This window comes from Pelmatolapia mariae, linkage group LG15 (assembly GCF_036321145.2).
Source record: "Pelmatolapia mariae isolate MD_Pm_ZW linkage group LG15, Pm_UMD_F_2, whole genome shotgun sequence".
Taxonomy (NCBI): Eukaryota; Metazoa; Chordata; class Actinopteri; order Cichliformes; family Cichlidae; genus Pelmatolapia; species Pelmatolapia mariae.
In genome coordinates, this window is record NC_086240.1 from 38,059,543 (window position 1) to 38,081,133 (window position 21,591).

Genomic DNA, 21,591 nt, shown 5'->3' on the forward strand with positions numbered 1-21,591 from the left:
TGTACTCATTCAGCACAGAGGTCGTGTGTCAGGGGGTCAAAGGGTCTACTGGGGGGAGGTGGAGGTGGTGGTTATCACTGGTGGTGACTTGGGGGTACGAGGGCAGCGAGTGGGGAGGGTGCAGAGGGGGTGGTCGGTGCACATGCCTCAAGGTAGATAGACTATCTTAATTGGCCTCTGGAGATTACAGTGTATGTGTGAGTGCTCACTGTCTGGGAAGATAAACCTGCAGTATCTCTATGGACATGAAATAAGAGGATAAGGATGATGATGATGTGCACGTAAGTGTGAAGTGTGTTTGTGTTTGTTAGCAAAAATGTGTTTGGGCACAGAAAACCTGCAAGTGGACATCAGCTGGATTCAGCTGGAACACTCAAGCTTATACAAAAGAAAAGAAAAACTGACTTGAAACAAATGAGCAAAACAAGAAAAAATGATAGATCGATCCAAAAAACGAACCAACAAAGCAAGTAAATCGAAACATTTCATTTTTGGCTCATCAAACCTTAGCAGGAAAGACTGATCCCCAGTGTTGGTGTGTGTGGCTTTCAGTACTCTGAACACATGTTGGAGATCCTCAAATCCTTATACATAGCAGAAATTGCCTGAGACAAAGACTAACTTTACACATTTCTCCTTCACATTCTTTATATCTCGTGTTTTCTGAAAGCAGCTGGCCTGTGTGTGTGTGTGTGTGTGTGTGTGTGTGTGTGTGTGTGTGTGTGTGTGTGTGTGTGTGTGTGCGCGCGCGCGCACACTGCTATGCCCGTGTTTGCTCAAGAACAGTCAGTCTTGTGCCCTGTGACCACATTATCCACCTATTAAAGTCCTTATTTACCTTCCTCCTCTTAAAAGGACAGGCCATGTCTGGCTGATAAAAGGCTGCTGAGTGTGTTTCTCTCAAGGCTGGAGAGACGACGGCGACTACAGTCGCCGAGTGTTGGCAGAGCAAACATTCCTGAGAACTCAGGATTACACACACACACACACACACACACACACACACACACACACACACACACACACACACACACACACACACACACACACGCAATGGCTGATAGAAATGAAGGTTTAATCTAAAGGAAACAGACTTGTTAACACGCACATGCACACACACTACATACAAAGAACTACATGCATTGATATCATTGTATCTTTTTGCACTGAAAAAAAAATTCTTGTTTTAATCTGTGAAATGCATTGCATTGTGGGATCTTTTTTTTTTTAGTGACACTGACAAACATTAAGGATTTTGCTGGTCTTTTGACAGTGAGTGAGTATGCAGTCAAGATTTGGGACATTTATGTTATTTATGTATATTCAAACGATGACACCAACTTATTGATGCAACCCACGCTTAAACTCCATGAAAAAAAACATACTCACACACACACACGCACGCACGCACGCACACACACACACACACACACACAAAGGGCCTGTAGTTGTCCAGCAGTATTACAGCTGCTCTCTAGCAACAGTCAAACTCAGTGGGCAGCAGAGAAAACTTGACTGACTGGTTCAATATTTGCTGGTCCAGAGAGGAGGCGTGTGGAGGTTGCAGGAGGTCAGGAGGTCAGCGGGGCGAAGCGTTGGCCTTTCAGCTCTGATTCAACTGACCAGCAGGTGAACAAACAGGAGGATGATCAGATGGCACAGAGGTGGGTTTTACTTTGACAGTTTAGTTTTGCAAGATGCATGGGGAAGAGGGGGCAGGGGCCAAAGAATGGCACAAAAAGCTTAAAGACACCCCTGACAAACTGCGATCAGACAATGAGAGGTAAAAGTCGCACACACAGAAGAGTGAGGCAAGTTTATTTGAAAATACAGCAAATCAACACCGCACAGCTTTGGCATCATGTTCAGTTTAAACAAACGTGCCTTTCTCTGGGCTGTTCGTCATTCGGTTCAGCATCCTGCTGAATCCCATTTAATCTCATTTTCAGGTCTCATTTGTGCAGAGGTCATGCGAAAAAAGGTGTAAAACAAATGCGCAAAAATTCCTGACAACACTGAATACGTAACGTGGCAATTCTCTTGTCTTAATCCGGCGTTATGTCAGGCAGGTTGAAGTCCAAGTATTCTGGGAAAACACTGAACCATTCACGTAACTTAAGCCTGTTTTTTTACTGTTAATTCCCTGAACACATGTAAAACAGGCCGGGTTGAAAATGCAAATCTAATTAAAAGTGTAAGCTCAGTGAAAATGAGATCAGGACTCGGTGAAAAGAGACAAAAGGCGCGCAAAGTTGATCACTTTACCAAAGGTGTCGTCATTTCTGCTCGGCTTTAATGCACTAATGAAACAGAGCCTCGCCTCAAACATTCACATTCAGCCACGCTCTGTGTTTGCGTTTGGTTTTAGTGCCTGCTAAGATACTATTGATGGCCAGTCAAGTAATGTCACCAGACCGTTTTTGGTCTGCCCTCACTATGGCACTTAGACGATGAAAGCCGGTCCTCAGCGTCCCCCATCCTGCAACAAGTGCAGTCCCCTGCCACTGCCACTGTGCAGGAGGACTGATGTAAGTAGTGTGGACAGATACAATTTCAGCCTGGCAACACAGCCAGGATCTGTCAGCCCTCCCCTCTGTTTACCTAAAGGCTAAGGCTGCTGAGCCCAGGCCTCACCTGCTGGCCTCACTGGTTGCCATGAAGGCTCACATAATCCCACTAAGTCCATGCAAGCCCAGAGCCGCTTCATGTGCTAAAAGCTCCACATCCCTCCCTCTCACTAAGACCTCCACTCGATCAAGAAACAGTTTGTGTGGTGATCGGTTTTTCCATGGCAACTTTGCATATCTCTATTCTGCAGAGGGAAAGTTCCCACCCCTCTGTAGTCTCTCTGTCACTCTCTCTCTCTCTCACACACACACACACACACACACACACACACACACACACACACACACACACACACACACACACACACACACACACACACACACACACACACACACACACACACCTCTGCCCTGGGTTTCAGCATTTCATCACTTAGTTGAGCCTAACTGCCATGAATATTCGAAGTGGGATGTTCCTGAATCCCTCCAAAAGCGTCACTCATTAAGACTGCAGTCACACTGTAAACTCAGTTCTTTATAGAATCAGCTAAAAAATTAGGACAATAACTATAACAATAGCCACTTGTAAAATTTTACCTTCATACTGTGAAAATTGTCTTAGTTTACAGGCCCCTGAACTATACGTGGATTGGTTGAATTATATCTTAAGTTTTTTTTGCTGTATTATTAAGCCTTTATAACATCACAAGTTCACAATAGAGCCACATAAAAGGACCCAGGGCACATCTGATCTCTTTTAAAAACTGCAACTAAGTCAATTTTACTCAAAGTTCCACAATCTAAAGCTACTGTCTCATCTTTGTTCAGCAAAATGTTTCTATAACCATCTTTAGGCATCAATCTGATAAGAAATACTGTATCATAGTTTCAATAGTAAAATAGTAAATCTATTCAATTCAATTCAATAGTAAAATCGAATTTAATTATTTAACTATGATGGCTTAGAATAACACGTTTCCTTCCTTAATTTCAAGAAGTGTATTTTAACTTTAAAGGGTCATATCAAGCATTCAGCACAATCACTCATCGGTGTAGCCACCTAATCACAGAGACAGCATATAAAGGCATGTGTATGAAGCAGACTTGTTTTTAAATAAAATGCTGTCACATTAATCTGCACACAAAGTTCAGCATCCTTTATGACTGGATTTATCTCTTCGCATTGATTACCCAGCAACAGAAGGACTAGACACATTTTTAATACTACTAATAAAAAAAAAAAAACAGTCATTCAGATGTGCGATAACCCTTTGATGTGATACTTCATGTTGCGGTTTGGGGTATGTTTGTTTCTCTCACACAGCTGAGCCTGTGTGTGGGTTGGTAGGAAAATATAGGTCGGCCAGCGGGGATTTATTCATGGGGACCGGTTCCCCTCGACAATGACCTGATTCATTTATGACGTCCTGCGCTGTGAGACGATGAGGTCATTTCATGGATTCTTTCGGGCGGGATGTCAGACATGAATGGTGAGAACATGCGGCGGACCTCTGCAGCACCACTCCCGTGGACACACACACACTCACAGATACAGGACCACCACGGGATTCACACGGTCGGCCTTCGAGAGCTCAACATAAGCACAGAGCGCTGCAATAATTTATAACTGGCACAGAGCAGGAACCGGCTCTGTCTATGTGTGTGAGCCTGGGTTGTGACAGGGAAGGTCAGTGACCTCTATGACTTGGCTAAAATCCCCATGGGCCTAATTCAGCTCTGGAATGGACCCCACAGAGCAATGGGAAGATGGCTCCAACATAATGAACACAAAGGCCAATTGTGACGCTATTCTCTGCAGGGCAGAAAGCAGCGGGCCCCGGGGACAGTAGAAGGTTTGTTGGTTAAATCAGAGGAGGAAGCCTGTTGCTTCAACAAGCTTCTGATAAGATTCATCAGCAGTGACTCAACAGTGGCCATTTGTCTCCTGGGGCACAAAGTGTTAGATTTACATCCACTGTTTCCAATGAGGGGCTGATAAGTGCCTCCCATCAGCCAAATCAGTGTCTTTTATGTATTAATAGTGTCCCCTTAAATTTTACAAGTAGCCCGTCATGCAGCGAGACTAACGCAGTATTTCTTGTAGTATATTTCCTATGGTCTGTGGAATAAATTGCCATTTCTTTAAATATACTGTAATTTTAGCATTTTGCTTTATGTGCTGTAAAAACAGGATTTGCCCCTTTCATCATTTCTTATTTTTTGCATATTTATCACACCCAGATGCTTCAAATCATCACATTTTTATATTTGACAAAGATAAAGAAAAAAAAAATCTGACTTATTGTCAGTCAGTTATTGACATGATATCAACAAATAACAGACTCTTTAGGTCTTGGTATCTTCACCAAACAACAGGTGAAATAATTAGAATAAATACTAGAATAATCTTTAAAAACAAAGTATTAAATATGCCAAATAAAAGTAATGAATAATTCCCATCATGCCATCTGACTGGTTACAAATTCATTTTACAACACGACTGCAACAACATACCGCCAGAAACATGAAGAGCTGTCTTTACTGGGAGACTGTGACTCCATCGTTATGGATGTAATAATTGAAAGCCCTCTGACTTTGCCTTGCACAAAATCAATAGGGAACAATTCATTGAGCAAGCACAAGAGTGGATGTCTTTAACCCTCATCCACCAGAGGATGTTTTAAATCAGCAGACATGTACAATAAATTCTGAATTTCTGCCTCTCCCTCTGAGTCAACCAGCAAGCCGATAAGAGAGGAGACAGAAAGGCGAGAACAAAGTGGGCGCTGCCAACAAGAAGGCAAACAAATGCTAACACCACTGCTACTGCCAAAAAACGCCCATCCCCACAACTTATTACCCTTTTCTTGGACTCATTCAAGGTTTCATCATCTGCCGAGCCACCACACCCCCAGTGAAAAGGCCCTGAATGTGTCTGTATGATTAGATGGTGGATTTAAAAAAATGAAGCAACAAGATTGGGCTTTTCTTTTTCTGCAGAAAGACTAGAAATGAAGCTTTGTCCAGGTCCGCTGCTGTGGCACATTTGACAGGTCTGGCCTGACTGCTTTTGTGTCAGCAGCATAAAGGGGATTGAGGGAAAACACAAACCGAGTCACTGTGCTGTTGTGGCGCCTGGCTATTAGTCAACGTGACGGTCTTTGCAGATGCTAATGGGTTATAGTGTGTCCAGGCCGGCCTCCCTCGCTCCCTGAACGTGGCTATCTGATAGCACAAAGGCCTTCTGCTGAAGGTTGACTTTTCCCCCTTTCTTTTCATGACTGCTAGAGTCATTAGGCTTTTTTCTTTTTTTTCCACTTTGTTTTTAAGAAAACAGCGGGATATAATAGTAGGACAGAAAGAAGCATTTTCATGTGTAAAGCCTCAGGTGATGGTTCAGAGGCTGATGCCCTTTGAGTAATGCAAGGATGCAATAACAACCAGGCTCTTGTGAAAGAAGAGAAAATGCCCAGAAGTGGAGGACCTCTGGACTCTGACTTATTAATCAGGCAGAGCCTCTCCCTGCTGCCTCGGGCTACAGTGAGTTTCAGTCTGATCTGGGATAAGATAGCAGCCTGCAGAGTTTGTTCAAACCTGGGCCAGGGGCTTTACTCCAAACAGCAGCAGCAGCCAGCTTTATGATAAAAGTACACAACATGATAAATCCATACATAGAACACATAGACGCTTCATCAAAGAGGGAAGTAGCAAGCTTGACGTCACCCCCGACTTGTTCTGTCTTCAAACTTCAGGCTGAGTATTTTTACTATTGCCACGAGGGTGTTTTTAAACCAGATGTGATGAGCGTGGGGCACATTTGCATGTCTATATGATAATCACCTGTCAGCCACAAGTAGGCTGTTTATTCATTTCATTTCATTTTCATTCAATAATGAATGAAACTAGTGATTGAGACCACAAAATTATCAGTAAAGCATTTACTGACAACATAAATGAAAAACATCTAGTTTGACTTTTTATATCTGGAATCCATGTCTGTCTTTTATATACAGTTCATGCTACAGAGCAGACAAACACTGAAGGTTCAGACAGATGGAGTCTCGACTCTTAATATTTTATTACGTACACCTTGCTGGTACTGAACTAGATCCCCTTTACCTGCCTTCATTCTTCGTGGTGCAACAAGACGCTGGAAACATTTCTCAGATATTTTGGCCCATGTTGACATGATAGCATCACACAGCTGCTGCTGCTGCTGCTTTGTTGGACATCCTTCATGAGATGCTCCTGTTGTACCTCACTCCAAACATGCTCTACTGGTGTGTGATGGCTGCAGCTACAGCCATACAGTGGTAATATCTACCAAACATCAGGGTTACAATAGAGGCATACAAATAACACTACACTTACATTTTTCTTTCTTTAAATATTTAGAATTAATTTACTTATACAATCACATAATACTGTATTATAAAATAAGTGCACACATTTTAGTTTACACTTATGATTTAATCTTTGTTTTCTGAGTTACCTCAGTGGCAGCTGCTCCCATTCCCTTTGTTGATGAGCTAAGAGGTGGAAAGGGGCGGAGCAAGCTTATATGGAGACCTGCAAATTGGGTCATACCACAACTCTGGATCATTGGGGGGGGGGGGGATTTGTTAGTTTCAGTTTTTGTGTGTTCTACCCCTTTTTGTGTTTTTTGTCTGCTGATCAGCCACTATTTATTTTAGGTAGGTCTGCTTGTTTGAGTTTGTATTATTGGGTGTTATCAGCTTTTGAGTAGAGTTCTGTTACTTTGACCTTTTCTGTGGGCCCAATATTTAGATTTCTCTGCATAATTTAACCAAGTTTGTGTTTGGGTTAAACAAAAAAAATTTTTTTTGGACTTTAACCTGTGCCTAACTTTGCTTCACTGCTCGGTCCATCACATGGTGACTGTGGAGGCCATCCGAGTACAGTAAACAACTTTCATGTTGTTTTATGCTTAATTCTGCCATCTGAATTGTGCAGTAGGAAATCAGACTCAGAAGAACAGGCAGCATTTTTTCAATCTTCTTTTCCCTGGTTTTTGTGGCTCTGTGTTAATTGTAGCCTCAGTTTCCTGTTGTTAGCTGACAGGAGTGAAGCCTGCTGTGTAGCACATCTGCATCAAGGTTTGCCATACTGTGCACTGACAGATGCTTTTCTGCATACTTTGGCTGTAACAAGTGGTTATTCCAGTTAATCATGTCTGGAGATTCTGTCATGCGATTGGCTAAATAGATATTTTTATGAATGTGCAGTTGTACAGGTGCACCTAAAGACTGACAAGAATGGAAGGAAACTACGTACAGTTAGTGTACTGGAGGCATTATAAGAGAATCATAGAGAATTCTGCCTTAAACTCAATGGGAAAATCTATTAAGAGCAAAACAGCCAAATGAGATGACAAGAGGTTCTAGTGATACTAAGAATTTACTTTATTTCTCTGTGACCAAGGAAATGAATGATTATTTAAATTAGAATAGCAGTTTGTAGGGCGCCGAAGTGCTGGTTAATATTACAATACCCCCTCCACTGCTGGATGGCCATAACAGCTGCTCTGTGGATTAAACTGCAAGCTAATAAGCTCACAGTGATAATGTTCACATGCAAACAGGTAGACTGCACAATTTTAGTTTACCCATTAGTCTATTAACATTTGCATTAAAACAACCTATTAAAGTTTTTTTCATGTAAGTCAGAAAATCATAGCAGCGCAAAGCTATCACGAGTCACCCAGAAAAAGCAATCATCTTGATGATGGTACCTTAAATAAATCAGAGGGTCACGATAGTATAATTACTCATGTTTTGGATCATGAATATAAAACTTTTATGTCAGTGTAGACTCACCTGAGTAGCATTGTTAGAGGTCACTAGCATGAACCAGCAGGCAAAGTGATGCAAACATCGGTTTAATGCTGACATGTCATGAAACAACCAAACAAACGAAATAATGATTTTTTATTTGTCAATTTTATTTTCAATTTGTACTTTTAAACACAATTTAATAAATAAAGCACAGCGGATGGGATACACCATGCAAACATTATTTTCTACAACATAAAACATGTTTTTGAACCAACTCACCAACTCTGTTACACAGTTCTGCGTTCAGGTGCTGTACATGATATAGTAGCTCCACGACTGCCTATTAAGTTTTATATTTTATCTTTTCCCCATGTACAGATAGGAAGGAAGGAAGAAAGAGGAACTAACACGGTCTCACCACCCCCCCATTCAGGCAAATATAACAGTTTTTCCAGCTTGGTAGAATGAGCAGATGTCTACGTGGGTGATGGAGGAGCAAGATAAGAGGGGCTGAAGATAAGAACGAGGAAAGAGCAAAAAGACTGGAAACAAGTGGCTGATGGGAGAATCTGTGATTTGACCAAAGCATTTCAAATCTTCCCTTCCTCTTTTCTTCTTTATGCTGTGTTTTTAGCTTAAGCATTTGATCGCGCACAAAGAGGGGACAATTGTGCCTGTGCTGCATACATACACAAACATTACTGCGAAAGAACATGAAACCTGGTGTAGGTTGGAACCAAACCTACCCTGAGTGAATGGACACTGGACCGGGATGGACTAGACAAGTCCACAGAAATGTGTGATAACTGACAGATGATATCAGCTCTGATCTTTCAAAGGCTATGTAACCTGTTGTGTTTGTTTACTGAAAGCGCCTCAAGCAAACTGCAGAGGTCTTTTTAGTAAGGTGTTTACATTATGCTTAAGTATTCTAAATTAATTCTTAATTAATTTTGACTGCTTGTTTTTTTTCCTTTTGTTTTTGTACTGCACAAAACAAGAAAAGCCACATAGACAGATTTGCATGGACTCAGACATTTGAGCTTGGAGCTTAATCAGGTAATTGTATGCAAATACTTAATTTTTGCTAATTAAACTTCAAAAGAACCAAATAATAAGAAATAAAATCAAAGTGTTGTATTGTATATTGTATATCATATTCTCTTAATCCTGCAAAGAAGTAGTATGCAGTATTGATTGAGTTGAGTGTTGCAGAAGGAACACCTAATTTAGGGGAACATATAGCCTGCATGGAGAATACCCTCGCAGCACAGAGAGACAACTGTAAGTGCTTTAAGTTGGAAGTGCAACCAAACTAAACCAAGACTTGTTCTGTGCCTACCAGCCTACTAACTTGGCATGTTTTAGGAGCACCAGGTGAGACAAAAGGAGCCGATGGCAATGGGGTCTCTCTCTGTACACATCAGTGAATACACACCTGCATAATTACATATACACAAAGAAAACCAGGGCATAACGTAAAGTGGAAAAGAAATAAGAAAGTTGGAGATAAACATGTACACAATTTACTCATTTATTGAAAACAAGTGGTCAGACGTCTGACAGGACTCTGCAAGCTTCTTATTAGGTTTGGGCTCCTGTACAGAAGTCCCTCTGGTCACCCCAAGAAAAAGTTACAAGAAAATCGCAGAGAAAGCCTGAAAACTGTTCCTTCATCTTATCGCTCTGTGCAGGGCCGTCTCTCCATAGGTGTCCGCGGGGTGGGGGGGGTGGGTATGTTGTGTGTGGTGAGTGTTTGGGGCGAAGACAGTCATTTACAGATGAGTCGTCTTTGCTCAGTGCATTTCTCTGTTGTGATCCAAACTTTATTTTCAAGAGCTCTGATAACAACAAGAATATAAGACGGGCTACATTTAGTGAACGGGGCATCAGTTTGGTTAGGAGCTGACAGTTACAGAGACAAATACCTGGTTCATCTATTTCTCCTTGTGAAGAGCTTCTATGAAGGCTTCAAGTTTCTCCTGGATCTCACGAACTTTCTCTGCAGAGAAGCAAACGGTGGGTTTGTTAAGAGAACAGAATCGTCAGCAAACACAAAATTAGCTGGCAATAACTTCAGTAACTTTTAAATTGTTTGTCCTCCACTAATAAAAGAAACCACAGAGGTAAAGTTAATATATTACTGGGAACACGTTATACTTTTTAATCTCCGAGGACCTGGCGTCCACATATGTGGACATCACATTTTGGGTTATTTAGACCAAAATACTGAATTTTGCTCTACAAGGGCCTGATATCCACTTACGAGGACATTATAGGACAGGGGTCGGCAACCTGCGGCTCTTTAGTCCTTATAGTGCGGCTCCGCGTGGTTTGGGAAAATAAATTAGAAGTATTTAGCTGAAGTGTATTTTATTTGTGTTTAGTTTTTTTAAACTTGTAGTTCTAAATTGGAAGATTATTGTGATATTGAAATATAAAAATAAAATAATATTTTATTATTTTTCATCGCTCAAAATAAGCGTCACACTCGCGGAAGCCGGTATACCCGCCGAAACGCCGTGCATTTATCGAGACTTTCAATCCCAGGTAGGCCAATTATGGATCTTCGGATCCACATTATGTCAGCAGCTATTCTCCACCATGAACTATGTTAAAAACAAACACCGCTCACGCCTCACAGATGACAGCTTACAGTCCTGCGTAAAGATGAAAGTGACTTCGTACAGCCCCGATTTGCAGACGCTGTGCGCAGAGGTTCAGGAGCAGAAGTCCCATTGTAAACATATCACGGCAGACCCGACGATGTTTGCATGAACATGCTTTTCAGCATCTCTTTATTGACCACTTTTCGCACACGGTTGCTGTACGCATACAGCCGGCTGTAGCTTTTCAGCTCACAGCCCGACACATACCAACACAACAGCACAGACGTAAAGGCGGCGAGGCGTGATTGCGGGTGCCGCTCAGGTGCGTCGCCTCCCCTGCAGCGGTGCTGCAGACCACGCCCCGCCACACACATTAACCAGGTAAAATACATATTTAGGCAGAATTTTGCAAATATCTATTTTTCATTTTTCAGCAGCATAGTGCTTTTTTTCCAATTATTTTTTTAAAGTCAGGTCAAGGCTCCACAAGCCCAAAGGCGATATAAGGGTGGCGGCTCACAACTGTTTTTGTTTGCTACATGGATCATTTTGGTTCAGCTGGGTGTCTTTCCTTTTGTTATATTTCTTTAAGAGTTCAAAATGTGTTAATTACATAAATAAAATGTAATTTTCTCTGTAGCACTCCATGGATTTCATAAGCAGCACACCTTAGTTGTTCACACAAAGCATAAAAGTAAAAAACAAAATATACAGTGTTATCTTCATTTTAGATGTCAAAAAGTATTTGCGGCTCCCAGTGTTTTCTTTTGCGTGGAAACCGGCTCCAAATGGCTCTTTGGGTGTTAAAGGTTGCTGACCCCTGTCCTAGGAGGTTAAAGTTACAATTATATTGTTACTTGTGTCAAGTAGTTCTTCAGTTATCAGCATGTCAGGCAGACAGAAAGCAAATAAATAGAATGTAAAAAACAACATCAGCTGATTTCAGTTCATGATGATGTTATAATACTTATTTATTGTGATTTGCCTGCCATAGAGAAAAACCCCCACTTAAAGTTAAGTTTTGTACATTATTTTTACAAGAGCACAACAATGAAGTTCAAACTGTATCCAGGACAGAAACAACCACATTATTACTGCTAACACAAACTCAGCTCTTTGCAACCATCTGCACAGACAGCATGCTAACACAGAGTTACCCAAGAACCCAGAGTGATGCTAAAGCTGACTGTATGCTGACCCCAGCCCAGCAGCAAGACCCTGAACTTAACATAACAAAGGCAGTGATGAGCAATCTGGTCTTTAAGCCTCCGTTTCGACCTGTTCATGTTTCTAAAGTAGAATCACTGTGAAGATTGCTTTGAAGTCTCTCTCTGATGGTGGTCATCTTTGCGTTGTGTTACTGGCTTTGTGTTCATACTTAAATACTAAGAGAAAGTACGTATGTGTCCTCGTTAGGATGGGGATTTGTGTTGGTGTGTGGAGATGTGACCTGAGATTTATATTGTGAACTGGTAATTATGCCACTTTGGCTTTCAGATCATCGTACATGTGAGGAACATAACAGTAATTAATGAGTTGTGTGACGAGTAATTAAATAACGTACTGCATTACTGTTAAAATAAAGTAGCAGCTAATGAATTCAGCTTTTGTTGAGTAATACAAGTTATCTGATTTGTCTTTTAGAAATGTCACACTCTTTCTCTGTTACATATACAAAAACTATAACTATGTGGACAAATACTGAACTTTTATTTGCTTGCAGAACTTTACTGTGATTTCCTGTGCAACAGCCAATTTTCTTTAAAAACTGAGAATTTGATTTCTGCAGCTTTTGCAGTTAAGAAAACACTAAAGTGTCAGTAAATAGAACCAGGATGAGGTGGAGGTTTAATAAATCTGCTCTCATTCCTGTAATATACCTGTACAGTTAGACATTTCAACACATTCTCCACCAATACACCAGATGGTCCCCTCTGACAGTGACAGCAAAACCTCAAGGCAGGCCTCCTTCGCACATCATGATGACGGCTTGTGTACCCATTCCCGGTTAGCACGGACCACATCAAAGCTCTCACTCCCCCTCCCTTTTTTTAAAAAAATACTATGTACCTTCAGGGCAGACACGAAGACAGACACCGTAACAACAACATTTTACATGAAGGGGGGTCTACTGAAGAAATAGTCACTCACTTCTTTTCGTGATTAAACTCCTATTGTCCTGAGACTGCGTAAGACGAGCAATCCTTCCACCCAACGTGTACCGTCACATGAGATGAGCGAGCCGTCTAAAGCGGACTTAATCGCTGATTAAACAGTGGCGGAAGGAAGTCTGCGGGCCAGCGCGGGAGAAAAGGAAGCCGTGGCTTGCGATGCCAGCTGCACCTCCAGGCCTGGCTGGCTGGCTGCGCAGCTTCTCTGTCACCCTTGTTAATCTGTCTGGATCTCCCCCAAGCACAAACTCAAACATGAGCTCTGAAGAACAAACTAGCAGTGCACTATATTGATCAGTCAGCAGCAAAGAGATCCAGAGACGAACCATTGTCGATTGTTTTCCTATGAGGCAGGCCGCAGAAAACACGGCTTTTAAAAGACTTAACCTTTTTAAAGAAGATAAATCACTGAGGCTTGGACCCCGGAGCAACAGTGACCAAAGTGTCCATTTCACATCAGTACAAAAGTGATAACTGCGTGCGTGATTTGCAGTGAAACTAAATATCATACTCAGGCACTTGTGTGCAGCCCCCCCCTTTGAAGGGAGCATGGCTGCTTAGGTATCCTTTCCTTGATTGATGGGAAGAGAAACAGTTGTTGGGAGAGATGAAGGCACGCCCACACTTATGTCCTAAAAAACTGGCAAAGCTGAGAAGTCCTGGATTATAAAAATAACCTAAAAAAAACCACAGACACAGACACACACAGACACACACACACACACACACACACACACAGGTAGGCAGAACTGAGAAAAACTGACTGACAGCCAGAAAAGCTTGGCTGTGAGACGCACACACCACCCAAATGTCTTGAAAACCAGCAAGCGCTGCACAGTCATGTCACCTCCACCTTTTTTCACCTTCCCACACATTTACCGCTGGCAGGTGGCAGGGAAAAAAAACGAAGGAAAAAATCCCCAGCCTTTGATACTCCGTTAACACACTCGGGCAAAATGGCAGGGCGTTAGGGGGAGATTACAACACCTAATGGAGGCATTAAAGGGGGCCTGTCGAGGTGCACGCTGACAAGTCGCTGCAGCAGGTGTGGGGCTGAATGAAACCTAAACCTCTGGTATGCCATTTGAACATGCAGCGCACCACAAGGCACGGCTCAAAGGCAGCTCGCAGAGTTCGGCTTCACAGGCTGTATGTCCTGACCACAGGACAACATAACTCAATCCGAGCCAATAAGAACGGGATTAGCAACATCTGTCCGACGTGAAGAAAGAGATGGGAGTTATGGGGTGAAGGGGGAGGTGAGGGGTTTTTGGCTGGTGTGAGGAAAGGAGGATACTGGCTGTCAGATCATCAAAAACTTGGGAAATCCCCTGGCTCAAGCTTCAAAGCTTTGCAGTGGGTTTAGATGTGGCTGATGATAAGGTGCTCTATAGAGCTTTGGTATTTCAAATATAGACCGCTTAGCACAGGTCAAACATTAAGGATCCTTTCCAGCTACCAGGCAGAGACGCTGAGCTCTGTTAGCTCACTGGAGGCAGCAGTGGTCTAGAGGTTAGATTAGGGGGTTTGCGATAAAGAAAAGACACTAGTCTAATTTCCCGAATCGCCTGAGAAAGCTTACACTGGGAGGGTGAAATCCACTCTTCTATAACACCTGCTGCTGAGGCAACTGAAAACCCATCACTCATCCAGTGGACCACAGTATTATCTAACGCCTATCAAGTTAAGTAGATGTCATTACTATTCAGGTGTATTTAGAGAATAATAGTGGTAGAGAGCTGCTGAATGCAACTCTTTTTCGCTGCCTTGGGGGTGAAACGGTAATTTGCCGGTCACCATTATATTTTGGAAATATTCGACAATGGCTTGTTACTGCATTACAAATGCTATTCAAACTTTATTTTAAGACTCTGACATCTGGGCCTGTAGAGAAGCTGTCAGAGCTGGTTGGGTTGATTATGTTGTGAAAGGGTTACAGGCTTCACACCGACAGTTCGTTTACTCTGTTACGAATTCATTGACGAGTTTGTAAACTTAAAGCTTTTACCTGTGATTCTGCTTAATGTTTACGCAGAGACAATGTTCAGCCCGCTTACTGGTCGGGACGGGAGCAACAAAAGTAAACACAGGAAGAAGGTGCTGTGTTCTGGACTATTGGACAACATGAAGAATTTACATTTACAGCTAGTTGCTAGCCCATAGAGATCTTTAGCTTGCCTCATCCCAGAACAAGAAGCTGTTTTTAGCTCAAACTTACAATGTACACCTGGTAGTTGTTTCGGATCGAGGTCGGAGCACGTTCGCACCATAAACGAACCGCTCTGGAGACCCTCTAAAGGGTCTCAGCGCGGCTGTTTTGGTTAGCACCCGAGTGTGATTACTCTCTTCACCTCTACGCAAATGAACTGCACCGAAGGGGAAAACAAACCAGAGTTCGATTTAAGCAGACTAAACACCACAGACGTGAAAACACCTGTCACATGGAATAGCAAAAGGTTCCCGGTGGCACTTGCTGGGATCAAATTGTATATCCAACCAAAAAAAAGTCTCATATCTGAACACTGAGCTATTCAGAACACCCACAGGGTGCATGCACAGAAAGTCATCACTGGTTTGGTTGAGCTGCTGCTGGGATGAGAGTATCATTAACCTCCTTTTGATCGAAACAAAAACAAAAGCACTCTGATAAAACAGGCTGGTTGCTTGTAAAGTTAGTGCATGGATACTGTATGTCCGTGTAAAAAAAACAAAAGCATACATGAAGTGTAATGGCTTCAGGTAGACTGTAGCAGAGTTTGCAGTAAAACAAAATGTTGATTTATGAAGTAACTTGCTGTAATTCATCAGTTCCACTTGCAGCCATGCTCAATTAGCTGTACATTAAATAGCCATATATATTTTATTTAGACCATGTAGCTCAAAAGAGCAAAGCCCATTTACTATTCTCTTAAAGCAGGATGCTTAATGACTTTAAAATGAGCCCTTAAAATGAGCAGCTTTCAGGAGCCCAGGAGGACACGGGTGGATGTGAATGGCATCTTTCAGAACAGCCAATATTTTCTGTGGATAGAAACTGTGAGAAACAGATATTTATTCCCTCCTTTACCATCTGTTTGCTACCAAAGGCCACAACAAGGCTTTCTTTTCACCGTCCTGTGGAAACGCAACAAAAAAAGTGGACAGAGTCACCATTGCCTGTTCCACACTGAGCAGTTGGAGTAGCGATCTAAAACTCCATTTAAGCGCCTGTTTACCTAAGAGATGAGCCTCAAAACACAGTCATTCAACCGCTCACCCCTTTATCTGGTCATGAATATTCCCATAATCCTCTGGCCTCTATCCCAGAGGCCCCTTCTTTAAGATGCTTGGTGGTGTGTGGGTTACCAAGGGTGGAGGGACTGGCAGACTAAGAGAAAGACAGGGGAGCCTTTTCCGTAAATCCTCTTTTTCAAGGCCTTCCCTCGGCTGATCTCCACATGAAATGATATCTCATTCACTCTCACTCTGTAGAAACCCCTAAGCCTGCCATGGCTGAACTGCTGGCAGAAGGACTGATCCCGAAAGCCTTTAATTGACCTGTAATTAGACTGTGTGGCCCTGCTGGACAAGTAGCCACCACAGAGGAGAGAGAAAAAGACATGGGGGAACTGCAACTTACTGTGAAGAAGGAGGGGAAAAAAGTAATCCCCTTCCTATGGGATGTGGTCACTCTTCTTCATTCAATGTGAAAGGGAGGGAGCAGTGAAGAAAAGATGGCTGTCATGAAAAAAGTGGCGACAGAAAGATTTCGCTGGATGAGTTTGGCGCCAAGGTTCAGGCTTCTTTCACATGCCGCTCTGACAGGAGAGCAACAGTTTGCAGAACGGCCACTGGAGAGAGTGGCATGGGGGCTTGGTTCCTGTCCCGGCCTGTCATCATTCACGAAGAAACTTTTTATAGCTCATGACTGCCAAGGTCATAGTGTAGGTGGGGACAGTGAATATTTAACTCTCTGGCCTTTCCTTCTCCGAAAGCTGATCTCTTAATGTAACAAACAGAAAAGCCATTTTCCTCAGCATGCTGTTGCTTGATTTGTCACTAAATCTGGATAGTCACGCTATAACAGAAACTGGTCCATGGGAGACCCAGGGAGTGCCGGTATGTCAACAGCCCTAACGCCATGTCAGTGACAGAGCAATGAATCAGCCCTCGCACTCGAGTCTCTTATCTAGAAAACAGATGCCTGTGAGAACGCAGTTTAACCTAGGGAAAGACACAGAGTGGTCTGAACAGGTCAAAAACATGGGGTCAGCCAAAGGGCAGTCTAAACAAAAACAGCAAAATGCAGGGATAAAGCTTTGAAAAGAGCCAGGTGATGACTGCTCGTCAGACTTTTAGTGCAAAAGATTGTAAAATTGGGGACAAATATGGAATAAATTTGGATTTTCGATGGCTTTAACTCTACGGTAGATAACAGACATATTAAAAATATATCAGGAAACAGTCACCATACCTATTCTATAAAATAAGTCTGAGACAGTAAATCTGCTCATGACTCATGGTGTAAATCACAGCTAGTCAGGAGTAGACGTTTTCCGAGACTCACCTCGTGCACTCAAATGGAGGCCAGTTGTGAGGCTAAGTGGCAATCAATCACGAGGATCCACATGGGCCCGGGGATGTGAAGCAGAGTCTGGCTAAACTGATATCTTGTCATGATTCCTCAAAGAAACTCCCCTGCGCTGAATCAGCCACAGGTGTGCGGCTAAGGTTAACTGCCAATGAACTCTGCATTAAGCACATGCAAGTAAGACGGGGCCAGCGTTCCTCATCCCTTTTCCGCCCTCAGGTAAATACATGCTTCCAGCTGCTCTGGACTCCACACACCTTATATCGATAGAACACCGGAAAGACAGAAAACGCCTAAAATTCCTTTGAGCCACAATAAGTTTAAAAAAAAAACAAAAAAAACTTGGTGACTTACTGAACTGCAGGTGTTTTACTTGCAAAGATGGAGAAAGTAGCACCGTTTCTTCTTTTTGTTTAAGAGTATTCTTGTAAAATACGCCGCTCGAGAATCCCTTTTATTTATAAAAAAAACACTTTTATGCCAGCCAGCCAGCATAATAGATTTTTTGGAAACCTAATGATTTCATATTTGCGCCTGTTTAGTTGGACCATTTCCTTGCAAGCTCTCCAATCAATTCTACATTACTTTTATAATAGTATAATGGAAACAAAATGCATCATATTGGCAACAAATCTCTCGCATCTGCACCACATTTTTATTTTGCAATACTGTTACACAGAATCCACAACAATAAAAATCCATTATAAAAAACAAAAAACTACACCATGCGCTGTTTTAAACTGCCTACAAGAGAGAGCGTATGGTTTTCCTATTACCTCATTTTAAACAGCACCTGATGTCAGAGCTTGGTGTGTGCATGTGTGTGAGTGACACAGCGATCAGTGGGAATGGCTCCCCGGTGGCCAAACTGTGCTGGGAACATGTGAACAGAAGCCTTGCTTTTCCCTCCCATCACCACACATCTTTCTCTTTCCTATTTTCCCACACTTAACTCTCTCTTTCCCTGAGGGGAATGAGAGATGGCTTCACAATCTCCTTCATTTTTTCCCCTTTTTTTTGTTTGCATCACCACTTCCATCATCACCTCTTGCCTGGTTGTCATCTAAAGCACGCAGCTTTTTTCCCCCTGCTTCTGTAGTCCATTTGATTTATTCACAGATCTTCTATCTAGGGAGGATATTTCCAAGCAGACAAACGGGTGTTACGTCGCTGTCGTCTGAATAATGCAGTCCAAAGATTATCAACAAACTGAATAACACTGGAGCTGTTTTAATGAATGAAACTCAATTTTTTAATCTTGTACAGCGTTTCTTCCTCTTTTTCTAAATTAAACTGTGATGCAAAGGTAATTAAGTCCTCTGTCTAACCCTGTTTAAACAAATGCTCATGACTAATGATCAACAATAACAACAGCTTGTCAATCATATGATGGGCATGCCTGTGTGTGCACAAGTGTGTGTGTGTAAAACAAAGATTCCTGGTGCTTGACATGGGAGGATGGATAGATGGATGGATGGATGCGCCAGAGTGCAGGAAGGAAGCGAGAAGTCAGCGAGGAATAAAGGGGAAGAGACAGATGATGGGAAAGTGGAAAGAGAAACAGGTCATGACTTTGGTAAATGGTGGCAGCTGGCTGGTGGGAGAGCTTTGATAACAAGAAAAGAAAGAGCACGATGAAAGAGAAACCAGTAATACACAGCAGTTGATGGTATATAGCTGGAAGTAACAGAAAGGAGACTTGAAGAAGTAAGCCGAGCAAAGGTAACGAGGGAGTAACTGAAGAAGAGTGAGTATAACCGAAACAATCCACTTTATTGTGGTAGAAAGTTCATGCTGGACAGTTTCAAAAATTACCTTGAAAAACAAGACAGAGGCGTTGAAAATCAGCTGGCATTTATGTAAAGACAGCTAGTCTTATTAACCACTCAAAATGCAATTGTGAACCACTATTGACACACACACACACACACACACACACACACACACACACACACACACACACACACACACCTGGAGCTATTTGGAGTTCAGGAGGAGGAGAGGGGGAGCTGGGAATCAAACCAACAATCTTTTGATTGCTAGGCATCCTGAACAACGGCTGCTCTCCGTATGACAGCAGCAGCGATCAGCAAATATTACGGGGAAATAAAACTCCCTCTAGTAAAGCAGATATTATGAAAAAACATCTTAGTCTCTCTTCACTTGTACTTTACTTATCAGATAGTGAACAAAGAGAGCTGTCAAAATGTGGAAAAACCAAAAAGGATTTACAGATATCTGATTGTGCCTCACAACAGAAAAGCAGTAAGTCCCACAACATTTACCAAACAACATGAAATGAAATACACAAAGTACTGCTTCATATTTGCCAGTGTTATGACAACTTCTAGATCTACTGTTTGTGTACTTGACGCTCCCAAGGAGAAAATGGATCATCTGGCAGTGACTCTGCAGTCTGAGTCTCCAAAAGTTGAATCTGTTCATCTGGACGTAGCGTTTTGTGGGAGAAACGTTTTCGTCACTCATCCAAGTGACTTCTTCAGTCAGAAGAAGAGACTGAAGAAGTCACTTGGATGAGTGACGAAAACGTTTCTCCCACAAAACGCTACGTCCAGATGAACAGATTCAACTTTTGGAGATTTACTTTCCTGGATGATTGAGAATGCATCAAGACGTTCTGCAGTCTGAGGTTTCCTTCTTTGTGGGGGAAAAAAACAAAACAAAACAAAAATAAAACCTACTTGTAACACTAATAAGACTCCCGGTTTACAAAACCACACTTCTGACTAGTGTAGATGTATTCAGAGGCAATTAGGGTTAAGGCAGGATACCACAAACAGATACACAAGTCTGACTGGTGATCAGATATATACAAAACACAAACGTAGTACACAAAGTGGGTGGGAGGTGTCAAGAACCTTTATACTATGTAGTTGCCAGTGGACCAAAAAAAGTAGCTTGGTTAATAAGTGAAGACTAACATTTAAGAAAAAATAGGAGTGCAGAGAAGTCTGTCTGCAAAATCACTGGTCACTGTAGAGCATGGGTGTCAAACATAAAGTCCTGGTACCAAACTTTGTCTGACAAAGATGAATCCAGCCAATGGAAAGCTTCAGAAAAAGGTGAAAGAGGGCATACATTTTGGACTTTTCACGAGTTTTACAGCTTTTCCTACTGATGGCCTCCCCCAAGGCCATTCATACTAGACCAAAGTATTTAAGTAATAGAGTGAAGTAATTTATTTTTTATATATTAAGATATCTCGGGAATTAAATGTATCGTTTAACTTATTCACACTGTCAGAAGAGGCAGTCAGATCTGGGTTGTGGAGGCAGCAGTTTAAGATCAAACATTCCTCATCCCAGCCAGCTGAGGGACATAATCTCTTCAGCCTTTCCTGGGAATGCCCGAGGGGAGAGTCCCAGTTGGGCATGTTCAAACCCCTCACCCCACACATTCTGACAGTTCCTAGACAGACGTCTGAACCACTGCAGCAGGGTCCTTCTGATTTGCTGGAGTAACAGCTCTGAGTTCCTCTCTCTGAGCCCAGGCACCGTATCGAGAAAGCTCATTTCTGCTGCTTGTATCTGTAATATTGTCTTGGTTGGCCATAGGTGAAGGTAGGAATGTAGAAAAAAAACAATATAGTGGCAGCTCAACAACAGATCAGTACAGAGGCCACATCACTGCAAACACTACACAGAACTGCCTGTAAATCTCATGTTCCACTGTACCCTTGCTTCTGAACAAGACCCTGAAACAGTTGAATTTGTCCACTTGGGGCAGCAACTCATATTTAAACCTGAAGTGGGCACTCACCCTTTTTCAGTTGAGAGCCATGGTACACGCTGCAAGAGTGTGAGCTTGTGGTTGCCATTCAATGAAGCCACCAGGGCCACATCCTCCGCAAAAAATACA

General features: G+C 42.4%; 1 protein-coding gene across 4 annotated transcripts in view; it reads right to left on the bottom strand.

Annotated features, from left to right (window-relative positions):
* Positions 1–9,882: 9,882 nt before the first annotated feature.
* Positions 9,883–21,591, bottom strand: part of opa1 (OPA1 mitochondrial dynamin like GTPase) — a 37,111-nt gene continuing 25,402 nt past the window's right edge. For all 4 annotated transcript variants that reach the window (XM_063495293.1, XM_063495290.1, XM_063495292.1 and 1 more), the window contains 2 exons: positions 10,291–10,364; positions 9,883–10,203 (listed from right to left, as the gene is read on the bottom strand). In XM_063495293.1, the coding sequence (XP_063351363.1) occupies positions 10,300–10,364 (65 nt within the window). In that variant the 3' untranslated portion in view covers positions 9,883–10,203; positions 10,291–10,299. The remainder of the gene's footprint in view (positions 10,204–10,290; positions 10,365–21,591) is intronic.